Source organism: Scyliorhinus torazame, chromosome 5, assembly GCF_047496885.1.
Source record: "Scyliorhinus torazame isolate Kashiwa2021f chromosome 5, sScyTor2.1, whole genome shotgun sequence".
Classification (NCBI taxonomy): Eukaryota; Metazoa; Chordata; class Chondrichthyes; order Carcharhiniformes; family Scyliorhinidae; genus Scyliorhinus; species Scyliorhinus torazame.
The window spans coordinates 97,045,393-97,068,910 of NC_092711.1; the positions used below are offsets into that span (position 1 = coordinate 97,045,393).

Here is a 23,518-nt window from a genome sequence, read left to right on the forward strand (position 1 = left end):
GTCAACCCCTCTCACCCACTTTCCTAAAGTGAACAAATTTAATCAGGAAAAGTCCAACAAATTCAAATATTTTCCTGTTAAAAGTTTATTGACGAAACAGAAACATGGTTAAAAAAAACTAACAGAAAATTACTTGAGGATCAAAGACAGTCAGAGTAACAGGATGTTCACAATGTTCTGGGTCCCAAATGATTTCCCTTCGGCTCCTCTGTGCCCTGTTCCCGTGACTCCCCGCTTTGGACACGGGGGCACTGAACCCTGGAGGTCACATCACCATCAGCCCCGGTCACCTCCCCATCCCCCGAACCCTGATTGTTTGGAGGTCCAGTACCCAGTTTAGTACAGGGCGAAATCGCTGGCTTTTAAAGCTGACCAAGGCAGTCCAGCAGCACAGTTCAATTCCCGTACCAGCCTCCCCGAACAGGCGCCGGAATGTGGTGACTTGGGGCTTTTCACAGTAACTTCATTTGAAGCCTACCTGTGACAATAAGCGATTTTCATTTCATTTCATTTCAGTCAGGCCTCCAGCACCTTACTAGCTCTAGTAGCGATGCCCATGGCAGTTCCCCTACTGGGGAACAGTCCCCGTTATTCTCAGCTAAATTCAGCCCTCAGCTCCATCACCTGGCTGTCAGTGACACGAGCAATAGAGACAGAAAGGTGCCCGAGGGTCAAATAGGAAGACAAAACTTGTGGATTTGGACCCCCATAAAGGTCAGCAACTTCTCAGAAAAAAATCAAATTCCCAGTAAACAAATTAAAGGATCACACGACGGGTCTTCAATTATGAGTTTTAATGCAACAAACAAACTAGAAGCTACTTTAACTCGGAAACCTACACATTAAACTATGAGCTAGAACTTTGCCCTTTTACACAATCTAAAATCACACTCCACGATTATAATTACTCTGTCCTGGAACTTAATTGTCTCAGAACCTGTCCAAAGTGATGATTCATTCCCGAGGATTTACTTCCGTTCTTCGACCAAGACACTGAGGAAAAAAGGGAGAATAGAATAGAATGTGAATTGGCAAAATACTTAAAAATGGACTGTAAACTCTTCTGTGGCTACGTAAAAAGGAAATGTTTGGCTCAGACAAAGGTTTGTCCATTCCAGATAGAGTCAGGAGAATTTAGAATGAGGAATAGAGATCTCTACAGCCACCTCGTTCAACACTCTGGGATGTAGATCATCAGCTTTTGGGGATTTATTCACTTTCAACCCCATTAATTTCTCCAGTACGACTTTTTCACCAATACTAATCTCTGCCAGTCCCTTGGTTCTCTGGTGTTTGGGGACAATTTCTGGATCTTCCTCTGTGAAGTCAGACACACATTGTTCAGTTTCTCTGCCATTTCCTTAGTCCCCATTATAAACTCTCCTGTCTCTGCCTGGAATGGACCCACATTGGTCTTTGCTAATCGTTGGCGTCACAGCTGGTGCGATGAAACAGACAATCCCGTCTCACATTGAGAGGTGGACGGTCTCTCCCCAGTGTGAACTTGCTGGTGTCTCTGCAGGTTGGATAACTGAGTAAATCCTTTCCCACACTGAGAGCAGGTGTATGGTCTCTCCCCAGTGTGAATTCGCTGGTGTGTCCGCAGGATAGATAACCGAGTCAATCCCTTCCCACACTGAGGGCAGGTGTACGGCCTCTCCCCAGTGTGAACTCGCTGGTGTTTCCGCAGGGTGGATGAATCACTGAATCCCTTCCCACACTGAGAGCAGGTGAACGGCCTCTCCCCAGTGTGAACTCGCTGGTGTGTCTTCAGGTGAGATAATTGAGTAAATCCTTTCCCACATTGAGAGCAGATGAATGGCCTCTCCCCCGTGTGACCTTGCTGGTGTCTCAATAGGTGGGACGAATCACAGAATCTTTTCCCACACTGAGAGCAGGTGAACGGCCTCTCCCCAGTGTGAACTCGCTGGTGTATCTGCAGGTTGGATAACACAGTGAATCCTTTCCCGCACTGAGAGCAGGTGAACGGCTTCTCCCCAGTGTGAACTCGCTGGTGTGTCTGCAGGTTGAATAACTGAGTGAATCCCTTCCCACACCGAGAGCAGGTGAATGGCCTCTCCCCAGTATGACTGCGTTGATGAACCTCCAGCTTAGATGGGAATCTGTATCCCTTCCCACAGTCCCCACATTTCCACGGTTTCTCCATGTTTTGTGTCCCCTCGTGTCTCTCCAGGCTGGACAATCAGTTGAAGCCTCAGACACAACACGGGTACCATCTCTCCCCACTCTGAATGTTAAGTTTTTCAGGCTGAGTAACTGGTTAAAGCTCTTTCCACAGTCAGTTCACTGGAACACTCTCACTCGGGTGTGTGTTGTGAGGGTCTCGCTGCTTTTCCAGTCACACTGATGTTTCCACAGTCAGTTCACTGGAACACTCTCACTCGGGTGTGTGTTGTGAGGGTCTCGCTGCTTTTCCAGTCACACTGATGTTTCCACATTCAGTTTACTGGAACACTCTCACTCGGGTGTGTGTTGTGTGGGTCTCGGTGCTTTTCCAGTCACACTGATGTTTCCACAGTCAGTTCACTGGAACACTCTCACTCGGGTGTGTGTTGTGAGGGTCTCGCTGCTTTTCCAGTCACACTGATGTTTCCACATTCAGTTTACTGGAACACTCTCACTCGGGTGTGTGTTGTGTGGGTCTCGGTGCTTTTCCAGTCACACTGATGTTTGAAATCTGTAGCTGACAGTTTGGGGTCAACATTTTTCATTCCACAATCATAGTCTGAGGATATTCAGGTTCCAAGGAAGGGAGTGACTATCAGATCAAGACGTAACGTTTGGAATTTCTGTCTGTAATTCCTCCTCGTCTAATATCCTGTAAAAACATTTTACAAAAATCATCACTGTCCGTACAGGATAGAAACTCAGAACACACAATTCTAGTTTCTATGTCATATTTTTTCCTCTCTCTTATTCCCCGAAAGCTGCAAATCTTCATCCCACACACTTCCTCTGTTATCTTTCTTTTATAAATTTAGAGTACCCAATTCATTTTTTTCCAATTAAGGGGCAATTTAGCATGGCCAATCCACCTCCCCTGCACATCTTTGGGTTGTGGGGGCAAAAACCACACAAACACGGGGAGAATGTGTTAACTCCACACGGACAGTGACCCAGAGCCTGGATTAAACCTGGGACCTCGGCGCTCTTGAGGCTGCAGTGCTAACCACTGTGCCACCGTGCTGCCTCTCGCCCTCTATTCTTATCATGCTGTATCTAATAATAATAATCTTTATTAGTGTCACAAGTAGACTTACATTAACGCTGCATTGAAGTTACTGTGAAAATCCACTAGTCGCCACTCTACGGCGCTAGTCACCCTCCCTATTCTCCTGAAGGTGCTGATTCAGGCTGATTGACAGATCCAAGCTCAGCTCAAGTTTTCTGTCCAGGAGGTCACAACAAATATGAGCTGCAACCAGAGAAAATGCTGGAAAATCTCAGCAGGTCTGGCAGTATCTGTAGGGAGAGAAAAGAGCTAACGTTTCGAGTCCAGGTGACTCTTTGTCAAAGCTAAAAGACGGAAAGTGGGAAATATTTATACTATGGAGTGAGAATGGAGTCATCTTTCATGTATAAATATTTCCCATTATCTCTGTCATTCAGCAAGATGCCTCCTCAACGGAGACAAGAATTCAATCCTTTGAAAACCAGCCGAGTGGCTGGCGGAGTTCCTGGAGAACTTGGGGAACTGAGGGTCGGAGAAAGAACATCCGAGTCGTCGGCCTGTCAGATGGTCATCATAGAATTTACAGTGCAGAAGGAGGCCACTCGGCCCATCGAATCTGCGCCTTGCAAACAGCACACCAGCCAAGCCCATACCTCCACCCCATCCCCGTAACCAGTAACCCCACCTAATCTTTTATTTGGACACCAAGGGCAATTTATCATGGCCAATCCACCGAACCTGCACATCTTTGGACTGTGGGAGGAAACCGGAGCACCTGGAGGAAACCCACGCACACACGGGGAGAACGTGCAGACTCTGCACAGTCAGTGACTCAAGCCGGGAATCGAACCTGGGACCCTGGAGCTGTGAAGCAACTGTGCTAACCACTGTGCTGCCGTGCCTCCCATAAATGCTGTTATTTTCTGTCCATTTAGTGTGGAGGGTAAGGCTCCCGTTAGGTTCTTCGAGGACCGACTGCCACCTTTTCTCAAGCTGGATGTGAAGCCAGGGCGTTTCAAATTAGAAAGGGTGCATTGGTCTTTGAGGCAGAGAGATAGTTTTCATCCCAGGCCTGTAATCATTCACTTCCACAACTTGAGAGAATGTCCTGGAGAGGGAACGGCGAGGTGGCACCTGGCTCCAGGAAAGAGTGAGGAGTTACTTCTTCCAGGACTTTTCGGCAGCAACAAAAACGAAGCGTCGAGACTTCGATGAAGTTCAAAGGCAGTTCAAGGCTGTGGGGAGTGAATTACGTCAGGCTTTATCCTGCAACCCGAAAAATGGTATCCAACAACTCCGTCAAGTCTTTCAATAATCCAACTATTGCCTTGGCCTTCATTAAATCCATGAAGGGCAAGGATCTGGAGGGATGGTTTGCAGCTCGGACTAACTCAGGTTCTAATCCGGACTCTTTCCCTGTCATGGTGTTGTCTGAATTTCAGAATCACTGAAATACCCATAGGGACAGGAGTAGGCCATTCAGCCCCTCGAGTCTGTCCTGCCATTTAGTGAGATCATGGCTGATCTGTGACCTAACTCCATATCCCTGAATATCTTTGCTTAACAAAACTCTACCTCCGATTTAAACTTAACAACTGATCCAGCTTCACCTGCTGTGTGTGGGAGAGAGTTCCAAACCTCTCCCACCCTGAGTGTGAAGAAGTTCTTCCTAACATCTCTCCTGAATGGTCTAGTTCTGATTTTTAGACAATGATCCCAGTTTTAGAATCTCCAACCAGTGGAAATAGTTTATCTTTATCTACCCTGTCTTTTCCTGTTAATATCTTAAATACTTCAATCAGATCACACCTCGTTGCTCTCTTTTAGTGGCTACAAATATGGCGGTTAATAAGGTCACCTTTCTTAATCTTAATTATGAATATGCTTTCAGAGTCGCCAGGTATCTCTCGCCATAAGGTTCAACCGAATATCGATCAAAGAGCCAATACACCAGTTAGTTAGTTCAAAGTCAATGGTACTTTATTTACACACAGTATGATTTCTTCATGCACAATAACACTACAGGCTAAACTATATCTATCACTAACACCTATATTTAACTTCGGGTGCCACTTCAGTCAGAGGAACAGTGGCCGTTGTTCGGATCTGAGGCTGTTGGGTTCGAAGAGGTCGCAGGAGCATAGCTCTGGTCGTATGTCTGGTAGCGAGCGTTGAACTTGAACTTACTTGCTTCTGGTGGTGCAGGTGGAGGGGTCTCTCCAGTTGAGAGTCGATTCCAAGAGAGCAAACACATGGTGGGGTTCCTTCTTATACTCGGGGGGGGGGGGCTTCTCGCACTTTTACGTGGGCCTTAAACTTGGTCCCAATCAATTGGGCAGCTTCTCGATCACCGTCATCGATCTGAGCCAATAAAGGGGCGGGTGCCTTGATGGTTGGGCGTGGCCTAAGTGGCCGTTGGCCTTGCTTTTTTGTACCTTCTTGCTGAGGTAGTGGCGCCAGAATGTCTGAGACGGTATTGGCTACCTGAGCACTAGTCCTTTGTTTATCGGAGATGGGCCATCAATTTGCAAATTGGCCAAGAGTTTTGGTTCCGTCTGCAGTCGGTCTTCTAAATACACATTCAGGCTCTGTGCCTGCTTGTTACTTTGCATTGTCCATTTTTCCGTGTGCTCTGCGAGTGTCCATTTTATATGCTGAAAGTGGCCATCCCAGATGGCTATAACCTTAACCTTCTAAATTCTAGCGAAAACAGGCTTAATTTCCTCAAAACCCCCTGCCCCTCAGCATGAACGTGTGTCCCCCTTGTGACAGACCCTTTGTACAAGGTGAACAGCTGCTCCCTATCCACTCTGTCCATATCCCTCATAATCTTATACACGTCCATCAGGTTGCCCCTCAGTCTTCTCTGCTCCAATGAAAACAACTCAAGCCTATCCAACCTCTCTTCACAACTTAAATTCCATCCCAGGCAACATCCTGGTGAATCTCCTCTGCACCCCCTCCAGTGCAATCACATCCTTCCTATAATGTGGCGACCAGAATTGCTCACAGTACTCCAGTTGTGGCCTCACCAAAGTTCAATGCATCTCCAACGTGACCTCCTTGCTTTTGTAATCTAAACGTCAATTGATTATTTTTTTGGCTGGAGAAACGCTTTATTAAACTTAAAAGCCTGTTGCAGCACTCACCGAGAGAGTGTGACAGAGAGTGAGACAGAGGGGAACGGAAAGGCAGAGAGAGAGCCTTTTCACTCGCTCCCTCCACCCTCTCTCCGTCTCTGTCCCCAGGCCCTCACACCCACAGCAATCCAACAGTGACAACCGCAGCAGCAGAAACTCCATTTCATTCCAGCCTCACATTTCAGTCTGAAACACAGGCTTATTTATTCCAGGATTATTAAATCCAGAATTACACCCACTTCCCGTTCAGAGACTTTAATTCCGCAACATCCACATTGCTTTATAGTCCATGGATTCATTTCTAAAAAGTTACCTCCCTGTTGTTAATTGAGAAAGTTCACCAGAGTCCAAGGGCCTGGATCTGAACCGTGTCCCAGGGAAAGGAGCGCTCCCTGCCCGCCAGAGTCCAGGGGCCTGGATCTGAGCCGTGTCCCCAGGAAAGGAGCGCTCCCTGCCCGCCAGAGTCCAAGGGCCTGGATCTGAACCGTGTCCCCGGGAAAGGAGCGCCCTCTCCCTGCCGGATGCTAGTGAGATAATCACGATTTTCGATCAAATATGAAACATGTAAGGGGATAGGAGGAGGCGCATCGATCCCTCCCTACACAACCCCACCCCTCCCATCTCGCTCTGTATCCCGAAGCCCGACCTTGCATAGAAATTTGGGAAGGACACAAAGGTGTTTGTGGGAGCGAGGTGAAGCAACAAGAGGGGATGACGATGTGGGGGAGACGGTCCGAGCGGGAAGGTGGAAAAGGCTGTGTCATGGTGACGGATGCAGCCTGGAGCTGGCCGGCAACCCGCCGCTGCTGCTCGGCGACCACATCTTCCGCGGCTTGGCCGCCCTGCCTGGCTCCCCCGAGCTGGCCTGGGCCGGCCTCAACCAACTCACCGTCCGTAGCGCCGCGCTAGCCGGCCGCCCGGGCCTGTCCTCTTCCCCCCTCCTGGGAGCGATGAGAGCATGGAGGAGATTACAGAGAGAGACAAGAGCATGGAGGAGATTACAGAGAGATAGAGAAGGGACTGGGGGAGATTACAGAGAGTGGAATGCTCTTTAGTGAGTCTGTGTGATGCGGTCACCACGTTTCTCATGGTTTATAATTGAATATCTCATCTCTTTTTAAAGACTTAAGAATGTCTTTGTATCCAGTCCATCTCCTGTCCCTCTGGCTCAGTGTCGAGAACATACATTGTCTGTCCTTTCAGATTATTTTTATATTCTTTATAAATTTAGAGTACCCAATTCATTTTTTCCAATTAAGGGGAATTTAGCACGGCCAATTCACCTAACCTGCACATCTTTGGGTTGTGGGGGCAAAACTCACACAAACACGGGGAGAATGTGCAAACTCCACACGGACAGTGACCCCAGAGCCGCTATCGAACCTGGGACCTCGGCGTCGTGAGGCAACAGGGCTAACCCACTGTGCTGCCCCTCTTTCAGATTATTTACCAGTTTATGTCTAACTTTATCCTCAATCTGACCTCTGAAAACCTGCTTCTATTGTGGGTTCTTAGTTTTAAAGTCTCATTATTCAATAAACTATTTAATAATGTTTATTAAAGTTATTCAGATCATCTTCACCTGGTCTCCCTCTGTCTACATTCCCCACCTGGTCTCCCTCTGTCTACATTCCCCACCTGGCCTCCCTCTGTCTACATTCACCACTTGGCCTCCCTCTGTCTACATTCCCCACCTGGTCTCCCTCTGTCTACATTCCCCACCTGGTCTCCCCCGGTCTACATTCCCACCTGGTCACCCTCTGTCTACATTCCCCACCTGGTTCCCTCTGTCAACATTCCCCACCTGGCCATCCTCTGTCTACATTCCCCACCTGGCCTCCCTCGGTCTACATTCCCCACCTGGCCATCCTCTGTCTACATTCCCCACCTGGCCTCCCTCTGTCTACATTCCCCACCTGGTCTCCCCCTGTCTACATTCCCCACCTGGTCACCCTCTGTCCTCATTCCCCACCTGGTCTCCCTCTGTCCTCATTCCCCACCTGGTCTGTGTCTACATTCCCCACCTGGTCACCCTCTGTCTACATTCCCCACCTGGTCACCCTCTGTCCTCATTCCCCACCTGGTCTCCCTCTGTCCTCATTCCCCACCTGGTCTCCCTCTGTCCTCATTCCCCACCTGGTCTCCCTCTGTCTACATTCCCCACCCTGGTCTCGCTCTGTCTACATTTCCCACCTGGTCTCCCTCTGTCTACATTCACAAACACTGCTACTTTAAAAAGAAAAAAATTTAGAGAACCCAATTATTGTTTTTCCCAATTAAGGGGCAAGTTAGAGTAGCCAATCCACCTAACATGCACATGTTTGGGTTGTGGGGGTGAAACCCACGATGACATGGGGAGAATGTGCAAACTCCACATGGGCAATGGCCAGGGCTGGGATTCGAACCAGGGTCCTCAGCGCCGCATTCCAAGTGCTAACTACTGCACCACATGCCACCCTCAAACACTGCTACCTTACCCCCAATATGTCAGGGTGGATGATACTGTCCACCTATGGGACAGGGTATAGTCCTGTGTTATGGTGTGTGTGACTGTGGTTCTTTGTGTATGAGGTGTGCATTCAAGTGTGTGTGTGTATACAGGTCTGTGTGTGAGTGTGTGTAGCTGTTTCTCATCAGCTGTAACACAAACCTTCCTCTCTCTGAGCTATGAGCATTGGTGAGACTGCACCTGGAATACTGTGAATAGTTTTGGTCCCCTTCCTTGAGGAGGGATGTAGTTGAAAAACTGCACTCGAAGCAGTTCAGAGGAGGTTCACTGGATTGATTCCAGAGATGAGGAGTTTGTCTTCTGAACAGATATTGAGCGCTTTAGGCCAATACTCTCTTGAGTTTAGAAGCTTGAGAGGAGATGTTATTGAGGAATAAAAGATGATAAACGATATTGACAAAGTAGATGTAGAGCGGATGCTTCCACCCACTGGAAGCCCCAAATCCCCCATTAAGAACCTGCAGATCCCAAGTTTGCAGCTCCCAGGGCTTTTGAGTCATGTGCAGCCAACTTGGTAAAGAAACAGTGACTGGGTGAGTTTCAGGGTCCCAGTGACCAGGAGAGAAAATAATTGATTCATTGATGTTCTTGTCACGCTGCACAGAGGGGCCTGACAACTGAACCCAGTCAGAGTGCAGTAAGGGAGGAAATTGTGAGTGAGGAAAGGAATCATGAAGATAATGTAATAGGTTTAGTGGGCATACCAACTCTCCTGGTGAAAAGCCTGCCCTGGGAGTCCATGCAAGTGGTGGATGAGGTGCTGCCAGAGTTGAGTGGCTGGGCGCTGTCTGCAGGAGCTGTCAGAACACAGAAACAGTTGGGGACATGGTTTACTCAACCAGATGGGTCCAAACAGGAAAATACTGAAAAATACAGATGTTCTCAGCCCGCGTCACTGTCCGAGTGGAGTTGGCACATTCTCCTTGTGTTTGCATGGGTATCACCCTCACAACCCAAAGATGTGCAGGGTAGGTGAATTGGCCAAATTACCCCTTAATTAGAAAAAAAGAATTGGGTACTCTAAATTTCTATAAAGAAAGAATGGGTGGATTTCCAGAGAGGAAGCTCAAACTACACATGGACAGCAGTAAATTGAAGGGGTGTAGGTTAGGTTGATCCTAGATTAGGATAAATGGTCGGCATAACATCGTGGGCTGAAGGGCCTGTGCTGTGCTGTACTGTTCTATGAACATCACTTCCTCCTTTGATAAATTGACGTTCTCAAGAGAGTTCACACACCGATCTATGACCTTAACATCCGTCATGTCCTTCTCCCTGACCTCAACATCCGTCATGTCCTTCTCCCTGACCTCAACATCCGTCATGTCCTTCTCCCTGACCTCAACATCCGTCATGTCCTTCTCCCTGGTGAACACAGATACAATGTACTTTGTTTTTGAAAAATATATTTATTAAATTTCCAAAGACGAACAATAACAGCAATATCAACAGACAAGTATACAGAATATATCGGTAAAGATTCAGAAAAGTGACACACACAGGTCTTTATAACAACAATCAAACTATCCCCATTTTACCCTAACCCCCTTAACCCTCGACTGTCCTGTTCTTTTTGAAAATCAACAAAATGAGGGGCACATTCAGAGATGACAATCACCGAGTATTCGGCTGTCACCGCTGAAGGGAGGAGGGACTTAACAATAAAAACAACAATTCAGGAATAGGCACGGTCAACATGAGAAAAAAAAGGAAAATTCTTTCCTGTTTGGATGCAGAAAAGGCCACGCCCCCCCCCCCACCAATCCATCCCTTAAATGAGGGCAGTGCCCTGGACATCCCAGACGGAGTCAGAGATTTAGACATGGAACGTCCAATTTCGGGTCCAAGGCACAGTTCAAGTCACCTCCTAGAATCATCCGATGTGAATAAATGTCAGGGAGCAGGCTCACCAAAGAGTTTACAAAATTTGGATCTTCCCAGTTGAGAGCATAAATAACCGGAGTGTTTTCCAGTGAACCACAGACAATAATATAGCGACCATTGGGATTGTCCATAATCCGAGAGGGGGTAAATTGTCCTATTTATGGATTAGCATTGCCGTGCTTCTAGCTCGACTGTTAAAGCCTGAATGAAAGACTTGTCCCACCCAATATCTGCAAAGCCTCATCTAGTCCTTCACACATAGATGGGTTTCCTATAGAAATATGACATCCGAGTTTCGACCCTTAAGATGAGCAGAAACCCCAGTCTGCTTCACTCGACCATTTACCCCTAACATTCCAGGTTACAAGGCCAAGTGGAGATCTCCCATTAAGTTCTACATCGGGTCAGCCATAAATTGTGAAGAATATCAAACAAGGGATCTTGACAAGCCAAAGGTGAGGAGATCCATCCAGGACGGTAACCAAGCCTGGCCCAATGACCAGACAGACAGAGTAATGACACCGTCAAACAACTAACGCCCTCCCCATCCCTCCCTAACCCAATAACACCCATCAGTAATATTACCCAACAATCCCTTATCTCCAAATCTCTACATAACATAATCCGACCACAACAATATTCTGAGCTCCTATTCACATGGTGTTTGGGACGAGGAGCTGCAGCACCTCGCAGTCCCTCCCGTCAGCTAACCTCATCCTGAGCTGGGAGGCTCTCCACTCAACCATAGATTCAAAGGAAAACTCTTACACTGATATAATTCACAATGCAACCAGAGTGCGAAGAAGAAAAAGTACAACACGTGTAAAACCCAACAATAGCTTCATACCCTAAATTTTATACGATGTAAAACTCCTGAACCTCAAAACACAGAGTAACTCGAATATATACAGCCAAACACAGTAACTCTGATATATCCAAACACAGTAAGAACTCCCGAATGTCACAACGCAGAATAACTCCAATAAGGAGTTGCGGGGGTGACCAAGAAGGTAGATGAGGGCAGTGCAGTAGATTGTCTACATGGACTTTAGCAAAGCCTTTGACAAGGTACCGCATGGTAGGTTGTTGCAGAAGGTTAAAGCTCACGGGATCCAGGGTGAGGTTGCCAATTGGATTCAAAATTGGCTGGACGACAGAAGACAGAGGGTGGTTGTAGAGGGTTGTTTTTCAAACTGGAGGCCTGTGACCAGTGGTGTGCCTCAGGGATCGGTGCTGGGTCCACTGTTATTTGTGATTTATATTAATGATTTGGATGAGAATTTAGGAGGCATGGTTAGTAAGTTTGCAGATGACACCAAGATTGGTGGCACAGTGGATAGTGAAGAAGGTTATCTAGGATTGCAACGGGATCTTGATCAATTAGGCCAGTGGGCCGACGAATGGCAGATGGAGTTTAATTTAGATAAATGTGAGGTGATGCATTTTGGCAGATCGAATCAGGCCAGGACCTACTCAGTTAATGGTATGGCGTTGGGGAGAGTTACTGAACAAAGAGATCTAGGAGTACAGGTTCATAGCTCCTTGAAGGTGGAGTCGCAGGTGGACAGGGTGGTGAAGAAGGCATTCGGCATGCTTGGTTTCATTGGTCAGAACATTGAATACAGGAGTTGGGACGTCTTGTTGAAGTTGTACAAGACATTGGTACGGCCACACTTGGAATACTGTGTGCAGTTCTGGTCACCCTATTATAGAAAGGATATTATTAAACTAGAAAGAGTGCAGAAAAGATTTACTAGGATGTTACCGGGGCTTGTTGGTTTGAGTTATAAGGAGAGGCTGGATAGACTGGGACTTTTTTCTCTGGAGCGTAGGGGGCTTAGAGGTGATCTTATAGAGGTCTATAAAATAATGAGGGGCATAGATAAGGTAGATAGTCAACATCTTTTCCCAAAGGTAGGGGAGTCTAAAACTAGAGGGCATAGGTTTAAGGTGAGAGGGGTGAGATTCAGAAGGGCCCAGAGGGGCAATTTCTTCACTCAGAGGGTAGTGAGTGTCTGGAATGGGCTGCCAGAAGTAGTAGTAGAGGCGGGTACAATTGTGTCTTTTAAAAAGCATTTAGATAGTTACATGGGTAAGATGGGTATAGAGGGTTATGGGCGAAGTGCGGGCAACTGGGTCTAGCTTAATGGTAAAAACTGGGCGGCATGGACTGGTTGGGCCGAAGGTCCTGTTTCCATGCTGTAAACTTCTATGATTCTAAGAAAGAGAATCAGACAGAGTTCAAATTGAGATTCTGAATGAATGAATTTGCCTCTTCAGGAGAGTTGAAGAATTGACCCTTTTCCCCGACAGATACACGGAGGCGGGCTGGATAGATCAAGCCAAACAGAGAAACGTTTATATAAAACAGATTTCACCCCGTTAAAGGCTGTCCTTTTCTTCGCCAGGTCCACGCTTATGTCCTGGTATAACCGGAGCGGCCATCCTGGTTCTCCCTGGCCCTGTTCCTCCTTCTTAAAATTATGGAACCGAACAATACCACACGTGGGGGGTCCCCAGCAAGAGGTCTTAGTCGCATGATCTAGCTTCGGTTTTGGGGAGGTGGGGGGGGGGGGGGGGGGGGGGGGGGGGTTGGGGAGGAGAGCACATTTTCACCCACCATTTTGGAAATCATGTTGGTGCAATATTCCGTGGGGGTGGGGATTTACCCTCCATCCCCTCAGTCAGACCCACGAAGAGGGTGATTTGCCTCCGCGAACGATTTTCTAAGTCACTCACCTTAGCCCTTAGACGATTATTAATTTCCACTACTGATGATAGACTGGTTTCTAATGAAGAAATCCGATCACTGTGATCAGATAAGACAATTTCCATTGTGGTAATCTGACGGGGCCTAGTTTTGAGCCCATTTAAATTGGATATCTTAAATTAAAGAATTGAACGCTTTAAATTAAACTACAGTCCAAATGTGGAAACCTCCTTCCTCCAGATCATTAGTGGAAAAGTGAACAATTGCAGCCAAGAACTGATCCACTCGTTAAATCTTTCCACTCTGAAAAGGACCCATTTATTCCAACTCTCTGTTTTCTATGTGACTGCAGTTACAATGAACATTCATCTTCTGAAAGCCCTTGTGTGGCCGGTGACAATGTGCGGCTGTGAAAGCTGCACCATCAAGAAGAGCGACGAGGCTAGAAAAAAAGTGTTTGAAATGAAAGGACTCAGACGGATATTCCGTGTGTCACGGGTGGCAAAGTGGAGGAATGAGGGGTGCTGGAGAAAGCTGGTGTTCAGAGGAACCTGTTTGAGGCAGTGATATCGAGGAAGATAACGTATTTTGGACATGTGTTGTGAATAGGAAGGGAGTGGTGTTATATTACTTGGGAGTAATATATGTTACTCATTTGTTTATGCCGAGTTTAACTTAACTTTGATGATGAATACTCAAAGTCTTCCAGTGATAACAAATTATTTATTGAGTAGCTAACCAATTTACTTGATTCTTCAATACTTTTACTAGTTGTCAAATTAAACAAGATAAAATTAGATTAACTATGAATATTATCCTATACACTGAGTTTACTATACTTCTGTTCTCTAGCTACAACACACCCGAAGAGAACAGGAAAACAGATTGAGCTTGTTTATGTACTCCCTGTTAGTGTTGCCCTCTAGTGATCATCTAACTATACAGACTGCATATTAACCCTTCATGTATTTACATATACAGAGATCACTACAAGTGGTTGAAAAAAGAGGTACTGCCAGGCAAAACAGCTGGAAATTGTGCACAATGATGCTCTCAGATCGCATGGACGGATAATATCAGAATGTGGACTGGCCTCTCAATGGTACAGGCAGTAAGAGCAGTAGAGAATTCAGTGGAGAAAGATTGTCCAGAGTGCGGTCAACACTCGGAACGACAAGATACATGTAGTGGTGGGAAAAAGATTATTTACTTGGGGGTAGAGTATTAGATTGGATTGAGGATTGGCTGAAAGCAGAGGTTGGGGTAAATGGTTCCTTCTCTAGCTGGTGAACTGTAACTAGCGGGGTGCTACAGGGTTCAGTCCTCAGACCTCAACTATTTACAATCTATATAAATGATCTGCAAGCGGGGAGAGAGTTTAACATAGCAAAATTTGCAGATGACAGTAGAATAAGTCGGAAAACAGACAGTGAAGAGGAGATCAAGATTTACAGACAGATATAGGTAGTCTAGGAGATTGAACCAAAATTTGGCAGTTGGAGTTTAATGTAGACAAGTGTGAGGTTATCCGTTTAGGCCAAAAAAATAGAAAGGACAATTATCTAAATGGAAAGCAGATTAAAGATGTGTTGGACAGAGGGATCTGGGTGTCTTTTTTCATGAATCGCAGAAAGTCGGTCTGCAGATACAGCATGTAATTAAAAAGGCAAATGGAATGTTTGTGTTTATTGCAAAAGGACTGGAGTATAAAAGTAGAGAAATGTTGTTGCAATTGTATAGGGTGTTAGTGAGACCACATCAGGAGTATTGTGTCCAGTTTTGGTCTCCTGATTTGAGGAAGGATGCGGTGGCTTTGGAGGCAGTTCAGAGGAGGTTCACCAGATTGATTCCCGGAATGAAAGGGTTGAGAGATTAAGCAGTTTAGGCGAATACAAGCCAGATGTTGAGAAGGATGAGGGGGGAAATGATCAGGTGTATAAAATACTAAATGGGATTGATAAAGTAAACGTAGACCAAATGTTCCCCCTTGTGGGGCAATCGAGGACGAGAGGTGATAGATTTCGAACTGAAACGAGGAGGAACTACTTCTCACAGAGGGTGGTGAATTTGTGGAACTCGTTGCCCCATAGTGCAGTGATGTGGAGATGCTGGCGTTGGACTGGGGTGAGCACAGTACGAAGTCTTACAACACCAGGTTAAAGTCCAACAGGTTTGTTTCGATGTCACTAGCTTTCGGAGCGCTGCTCCTTCCTCAGGTGCATTCACCTGAGGAAGGAGCAGCGCTCCGAAAGCTAGTGACATCGAAACGAACCTGTTGGACTTTAACCTGGTGTTGTAAGACTTCGTACCATAGTGCAGTGGAATTGGAGTCATTAAATGCTTTCAAGAAGATAAATATATTTCTGATATACAAAACAGATTAAAGGGATAAAGGGAATAGATGGGAGGTGGATTTGAGACCAGGAACAGATCAGCCGTGTTCTGATTGAACAGCGGAGCAGGCTCGAAGGGCCGAATTGTCTACTTCTGCTCCAAATTCCTATATTCCTGCGTACTATCCAGGATAAAATTAATGTATCACATCTGCTTCTGTGCATCATTTCAGTGGAAAAGTGCTCTCGCTGAAAGAGTATCAGCCCACTGGAGTGAACATTGGAAGACTGGCCAGCCCACAGAGAAACCTTCTGATCGCCCACTTCACCCACTGTCAGAATGACCGTGGTTCAGTCCTGGATGTGATCAAGAGCAGCAAAAATCAGCAGAATCCACCCCCTGTAATTACTTGTGAACTCGCTGGTGTTTCTGCAGGTAGGATGTACTGCTGAATCCTTTCCCACACGTGGAGCAGGTAAACGGCTTCTCCTTAGTGTGAACTCGCTGGTGTCTCAGCAGGTTAGATGAATTAACAAATCCCTTCCCACATACAGAGCAGGTGAATGGTCTTTCCCCAGTATGAACTCGCTGGTGTGTTACCAAGTTGGATGAATTAATAAATCCCTTCCCACACACAGAGCAGGTGAATGGTCTCTCCGCGGTGTGAACCCGCTGGTGTGTCAGCAGGTTAGATGAATTAATAAATCCCTTCTCACACACTGAGCAGGTAAACGGCTTCTCCCCAGAGTGAATTCGCTGATGCGTTACCAAGTTGGATGAATTAATAAATCTCTTCCCGCACACTTTGCAGGTGAATGGCTTCTCTGCGGTGTGAACCCGCTGGTGTGTGAGCAGGTTGGATGAATCTATGAATCCTTGCCTACACACCGAGCAGGTGAATGGCGTCTCCCCGGTGCGAACTCGCTGGTGTGTCAGCAGGTTGTATGAAGTAAATCCCTTCCCACACTGAGAGCAAATGAACAGTCTTTCCCTGGTGTGAATGTGTCGATGAGTTTCCAGCGCAGACAGGAAAATGAATTCCTTCCCACAATCCCCACATTTCCACGGTTTCCCCATGGTGCGGCTGTCCTATGTCGGTGATTTTCCAGTCACATTGATGATAAAATGGCCAATGGTATTCCCCGTCCTGATGAATCGAGTGACTGTCAGATCTCGATGTGAAGTTTCGTTTGAGATTTCTTGCTGCAAATCCTCCCCTTTGAACATCCTGTTAAAGGAGTTTACAAATGTCATCACTGTCAGTACAGCTCAGAAATTCAGAACAGACAATTCTAGTTGCTCGTTCCCCAAAAGCTGTAAATTTTCACGTACGCATCTGTACAAACAAAAAACACTCTCTCCTATCTCGCCCCATCCATTCTCACTCCATATACACACTCCTTATTCTCCTGAAGGTGCTAATTCATGCTGATTGACAGATCGACACTCAGCATTTCCTGATCTTGACCGAGAGATCGTGATATTCCAAGAAATAGGAGCAGGAGACAGTCATTCAGCCCATCAAGTCTGCTCCATCATTTAATAAGATCATGGCTGGTCTGATATAATCTCAAATCTTCAATTACAGGGAATAAATATGGAGCAGAATTTAATGGTTAATCAGTTGATGAACAGAAGAGAAATTATGTCTAGAACATAGAACATTACAGCGCAGTACAGGCCCTTTGGCCCTCGATGTTGCACCGACCTGTGAAACCACTCTAAAGCCCATCTACACTATTCCCTTATCGTCCATATGTCTATCCAATGACCATTTGAATGCCCTTAGTGTTGGCGAGTCCACTACTGTTGCAGGCAGGGCATTCCACGCCCTTACTACTCTCTGAGTAAAGAACCTATCTCTGACATCTGTCCTATATCTATCTCCCCTCAATTTAAAGCTATGTCCCCTCGTGCTAGACATCACCATCCGAGGAAAAAGGCTCTCACTGTCCACCCTATCTAATCCTCATCATCTTGTATGCCTCAATTAAGTCAACTCTTAACCTTCTTCTCTCTAATGAAAACAGCCTCAAGTCCCTCAGCCTTCCCTCATAAGATCTTCCCTCCATACCAGGCAACATTCTGGTAAATCTCCTCTGCACCCTTTCCAACATCCTTCCTATAATGCGGCGACCAGAATTGCACGCAATACTCCAAATGCGGCCGCACCAGAGTTTTGTACAGCTGCAACATGACCTCATGACTCCGAAACTCAATCCCTCTACCAATAAAAGCTAACACACCGTATGCCTTCTTAACAACCCTATCAACCTGGGTGGCAACTTTCAGGGATCTATGTACATGGACACCGAGATCTCTCTGCTCATCCACACTACCAAGAATCTTACCATTAGCCCAGTGCTCTGTCTTCCTGTTATTCCTTCCAAAATGAATCACCTCACACTTTTCTGCATTAAACTCCATTTGCCACCTCTCAGCCCAGCGCTGCAGCTTATCTATGTCCCTCTGTAACTTGTAACATCCTTCCGCACTGTCCACAGACTTTAGTGTCATCTGCAAATTTACTCACCCATCTGGTGCAAGAAAAACAATTCCTGACCACGGCAAGATAACGATGGTAAATCAGCAGCACATAGCCGAGGGATGGGCAGCAGTGAAAACATAATTCAGAGACATTGGATAACAAAGCACAGATAATAAAGCACAACACTGAAAACTCTAAATTATAGGTGAATGCTCAATAATACTCACCTCTGGAATAATTTCACTGTTTTCAAATTTAAAACCTCTTATGGAGTCTGCAGCTGGAAAGATATCAGAAGCACTGGAATCAGTGAAAAATCACAGTCTTCCAATCTTCTAACTCCCTGTAAAATGAGATTACAAGAGTCACGTGTCAATTGTCGTCAGAGATTACCATTTTTTCTTTCTCTCAGATTGTTGTGTGTAAATCCTCCCGTTCTAGCTCCCTGTAAAAGTAGTTTCCAAAGTCCATGATATAAATTCCTAACACACTCTCCCCATTTCCTGGCGTAGGATTACTTAAGATGGGATATACTTACATTGGAAGCAGTTCAGACATGGTTCACTCAGCTGATTACTGGCATGAAGGGGTTTGTTTTATGAGGAAAGGTTGCACAGGGTGCGTGTATACTGACTGGATTTTAGATCATAAAATTTACAATGCAGAAGGAGGCCATTCGGCCCATTGAGTCTGCACCGGCCCTTGGAAAGAGCACCCCACTTAAGCCCACACCTGCACCCTATCCCCACAACCTCACCCAACCTTTTTGGATACTAAGTGCAATTTATCATGGCCAATCCACATCTTTGGACTGTGGGAGGAAATCAGAGCACACAGAGGAAACCCACGCAGACATGGGGAGAACATGCAGACTCTGCACAGTGACCCACACCTGGGACCCTGGAGCTGTGCTACCATGCTGCCAATAAATAAGAGGTAATCTTAAAGGAGCAGAAATGATTCTGAGAGTACTTGACAGGTGCTGGAAGGATGTTTCTCCTCAACAGGGAATCTCGAACTACAAGGCCAGTTTAAAAATGAGTGTCTAAGACAGAGATGAGAAGAAATAGCTTCTCTCAAGAGGGCCAGTAGCCAGTGGCACTCTCTCCCTAGTGAGCAGTGGAGGCGGGGCCATTGAATTTATTCAAGGCTGTTTTACCGACTGAGGAGTAAAAAGTTAGGGATGTTGGTTGTCTGAAGGAAAATGGAGTTAAGACAATGATCAAATGAGCCACGAGTTTATTAAATGGCAGAGCAGCCTCTTCCTGCTCCTAATTCTGATAATCTTATTCTTATGTTATTGGGATGGCCGCACATGTGCTTTGCAGCCCCTTCCCCCCTCTCACATCCCTTTGAGATCGCTGCACTCATTTAATTCCAGCCACTTGAGAATTCCTGATTTTAATCTCTCCACCATTGCCAAGGCCTCAATTTCTGGAATTTCCTCCTTAAAACTCTCCGACTCACTTCCCTCCATTAAGATTCTCTTTAAAAGCTAATATATCCTCATGTGGCTCAGTGTCAATTTTGTCATTTTGTAATGTTTAAATGAAAGTCTTAAAAGTTTTATTCTGTTCATGTCATAATATAAATTCGAATTATTGTCACTGCCCTGGACAAATATTCTGCCCCATAAATAGGAATTTGTAACTCAGAGTGAAGCAGTTTGCTGGACATTCTGTTATGGAAAAACGTTGCCCCCAACAATGATGGCGACCAAGCCTGCGCTCTGCTGCTCGTGCCCCGATAAAGATGGTGGGTGCGCATGCGCACCTCTCTCAGTACCAAATAAAGATGGCGGCTGCATAGTCTCGGCTGTAACAAAGCTGCGGCCTCCGCTCAGATCCCCAGGCACCGGTAGGTTATTTTTCCGGATTGTCGATGTAAATAACATGTTCACGAAGCGTGTCTAACGAACCGACTGATTCATCTCTCCCTCCGTCCCGCCATTCCCACCTTCATGATTGTGGATCCGAGAACGAACGTTTTCCTGCGTCGCCATTAATCACACTGCGCATGCTTCAGTCAGCCCAGTGCCGCCTCCTTATTCACGCTGATTCGTTGGAGGACCAGTTACTCCCGACCGGTCCTCCGGACCCGCCCCCTCTCCTCCTATTGGTCCGGTGCTGCCGTCAATCGTTGCCCGGCCATTGTGAGGTGTCTGGTGAGAGGTCAGGGTTTAGAATCCCGAGTGTGAAACACTGAATATTCTGCACTCTCCCGGTCCCGAGGTAAGTTATTTATACTGACTGTCCCGGAGCTGCTCCTCCCCGGATTCGCACCAACCCCGCTCCCTGCCGACTAGGCCGTGAATCCCCGAGGTCAGTTATTTATACTGACTGTCCCGAAGCTCCTCCTCTCCGGATTCGCACCAACCCCGCTCCCTGCCGACTCGGCCGTGAATCCCCGAGGTCAGTTATTTATACTGACTGTCCCGAAGCTGCTCCTCCCCGGATTCGCACCAACCCCGCTCCCTGCCGACTAGGCCGTGAATCCCCGAGGTATGTTATTTATACTGACTGTCCCGAAACTGCTCCTCCCCGGATTCGCACCAACCCCGCTCCCTGCCGACTAGGCCGTGAATCCCCGAGGTAAGTTATTTATACTGACTGTCCCGAAGCTCCTCCTCCCCGGATTCGCACCAACCCCGCTCCCTGCCGACTAGACTTTCAGTGAATTCAAATTTTACCTTCTGCGTTGATGAGATTCACACCTGGGTCTCTGGAAAATCATTATGACAGTCAAAAAGATTGTTTTGAACATTTCTCTTAAGCGGATATAAAAATATTGAAAATGGGATAAAGGTTGATTGTCTGACAGTCAAACACTGTCCTGTAAGGGAATGAGTCCTTTTGCTTCCCAATTGGCCGAGGAAGGCAGTGTGTCTTACCATAGAATTTACAGTGCAGAAGGAGGCCATTCGACCCATCAAGACTGCACCGGCTCTTGGAAAGAGCACCCTACCCAAGCCCACCCCATCCCCATAACTCAGTAACCCCACCCAACACTAATGGGAATTTTGGACACTAAGGGCAATTTAGCATAGCCAATCCACCTAACCTGCACATCTTTGGACTGTGGGAAGAAACCGGAGCACACGGAGGAAACCCACGTGCACACTGGGAGGATGTGCAGACTTCACACAGACAGTGACCCAAGCCGGAACTGAACCTGGGACCCTGGAGCTGTGAAGCAATTGTGCTGTCCACAATGCTACCGTGCTGCCCATATCAGCAGCATCTGGGTGTGGCAGATAAAAGGTTTGTCTGTTCTGTCTGTGAGGGGAGATTTCAGGTCTCAGTGTGACTGGAAATGCCCTGAGAATCACAAACCCTGGTTAGACCAAATCGGGAAAACTGTGTTCAGTTCTGGGCAACAAACCTGAGGAAGGATAGAATGGCCTCGGAGGGAGTGTAGCACAGATTTACCAGAGTGATATCTGAACCCCCCTGGGGTTAAATTACAAAACTAGATTACACAAAAGAGTCAGAGACATGATGGCGCAGAGAATGGCATTCAGCCCATTGAGTCGATGCTAGCTCTCTGGAGCAATCCAGTCAGACCCATTCTCCTACTCCCTGTATCTTCGCAGGTTTATTTCCCTCAAATGTCTATCCAATTTCCATGGGCTGCATGGTGGCACAGTGGTTAGCACTGCTGCCTCACGGCACTGGGCTTCCCAGCTTCGATCCCAGCCCAGAGTCAACGTCCCTGTGGAGTTTGCACATTCTCCCCGTGTCTGTGAGGGTCTCACCCCCACAACCCAAAGATGTGCAGGGTAGGTGGATTGGCCACGCGAAATTGCCCCTTAATTGGGGAAAAAAAGAATTGGGTACTTTAAATTTATTTTAAAAATATTTCTATCCAATTTCCTTTTGAAATCAAATTATTCAAACACCCTCATAGGCAGCGAGTTTCAGGTCATTGCTGCTCGCTGTAGAAAAACATAATCTCATGTCTCCTGTACCTTTTGCATACAAACTTTGTGTTTTTGTGGGTGTTCTCTCCATCCCTATTTTCTGTTTTAAATCCGTTTAACAAGGTGTTCAAAGGAGAGGCTTCAAAGTCCGGAAACTCAAACCAAGCATCACATCAGGATCGGACAGAGTCCTCAATTTATCATATCCTGAATATCAACGTACTTTGAACATGGAAGGAAAAAGCATCGTTCACAGTGGGGAGAAACCGTACACGTGTTGTGTGTGTGGAAGAGGATTCAGTCAAACATCAGGCCTCACAAGCCACAAATGCAGTCACACTGAGGAGAAACCTTGGAAATGTGCGGACTGTGGGAAAGGATTCACTTACCCATCCTACCTGGAAACTCATTGACGCAGAAACACTGGAGAGAGACCATTCACCTGCTCCAAGTGTGGGATAGGATTTATTCGGTCAGCGGCCCTGCAGAATCACCAGCGAGTTCACTCCAGGGAGAGACCATTCACCTGCTCAGAGTGTGGGAAAGTATTTACTGTTTCAGCCCACCTGCTGAGACACCAAAAAGTTCACACTGATGAGAGACCGTTTCATTGTCCAGACTGTGGGAAGTGCTATAAAGATTCTGGGTGTCAGATTCGCCATCAACGTGTTCACACTGATGAGAGACCGTTCAGGTGCTCACAGTGTGGGACTGGATTCAGTCGAGCATATTACCTCACTGAACATCAGCGAATTCACACTGGGGAGCGGCCATTCACCTGCTCCAAGTGTGCGAAGGGATTCACTCGATCATTTGACCTGCAGAACCACCAGCGAATTCTCACTGGAGAGAGGCCATTTGTTTGCACCATGTGTGGGAAAGGATTCATTCACTCATCCGCACTGCAGAACCACCAGCGTGTTCATACTGGGGGGAGACCGTTCACCTGCTCCAAGTGTGGGAAAGGATTCACGCGGTCATCCCACCTGCAGAGGCACCGGCGAATTCACACTGGGGAGAGGCCATTCGTCTGCATCGTGTGGAAAGGGATTCACCACTTCATCCCACCTGCTGAGACATCAACGAGGCCACAAGTAACCACAGTGATTGGATTTTGCTGTTACTCACATTCAGGACTGAACCATGTTCATTTGGGTCTCTTTCTGCTGATAACAAACTCCAGCCCATTTACAGAGGCTAACATTCTTGTTAAAAGTCAAATAAATTAGATTTATGTTAAATGTGCAGTGTTGAAACTTTTTAATATCTCTGACACAAGTTAGTTCCTTTTGAAGTACTCTCGCTCTCACATTCTCTTCCATCCTCACCAACAAGAATTGT

At 46.6% G+C, this 23,518-nt stretch overlaps 1 protein-coding gene and 1 long non-coding RNA gene across 14 annotated transcripts; one reads left to right on the forward strand and one right to left on the reverse strand.

Moving 5' to 3' along the window:
- Positions 1-67: 67 nt before the first annotated feature.
- On the reverse strand, positions 68-20,306 carry LOC140419084 (uncharacterized). Of its 13 annotated transcripts, none has more exons than XM_072502842.1 (4): positions 20,215-20,287; positions 18,486-18,601; positions 9,547-9,639; positions 68-2,839 (listed from the first exon to the last, which is right to left on the reverse strand). In XM_072502842.1, exon 4 carries the CDS (start codon positions 2,165-2,167, stop codon positions 1,433-1,435), a length of 735 nt encoding a protein of 244 aa, XP_072358943.1. In that variant the 5' UTR covers positions 2,168-2,839; positions 9,547-9,639; positions 18,486-18,601; positions 20,215-20,287; the 3' UTR covers positions 68-1,432. The 13 variants fall into 13 exon arrangements, 10 of the variants coding, with proteins under 10 accessions (XP_072358943.1, XP_072358941.1, XP_072358940.1 ...); XM_072502840.1 differs by having other exon boundaries at positions 20,044-20,273; XM_072502839.1 differs by having other exon boundaries at positions 20,032-20,273.
- Positions 20,023-23,418, forward strand: LOC140419089 (uncharacterized). The gene is made up of 2 exons (XR_011945521.1): positions 20,023-20,115; positions 22,301-23,418. It is a non-coding gene; the product is annotated as an uncharacterized lncRNA (long non-coding RNA).
- Positions 23,419-23,518: the final 100 nt, after the last annotated feature.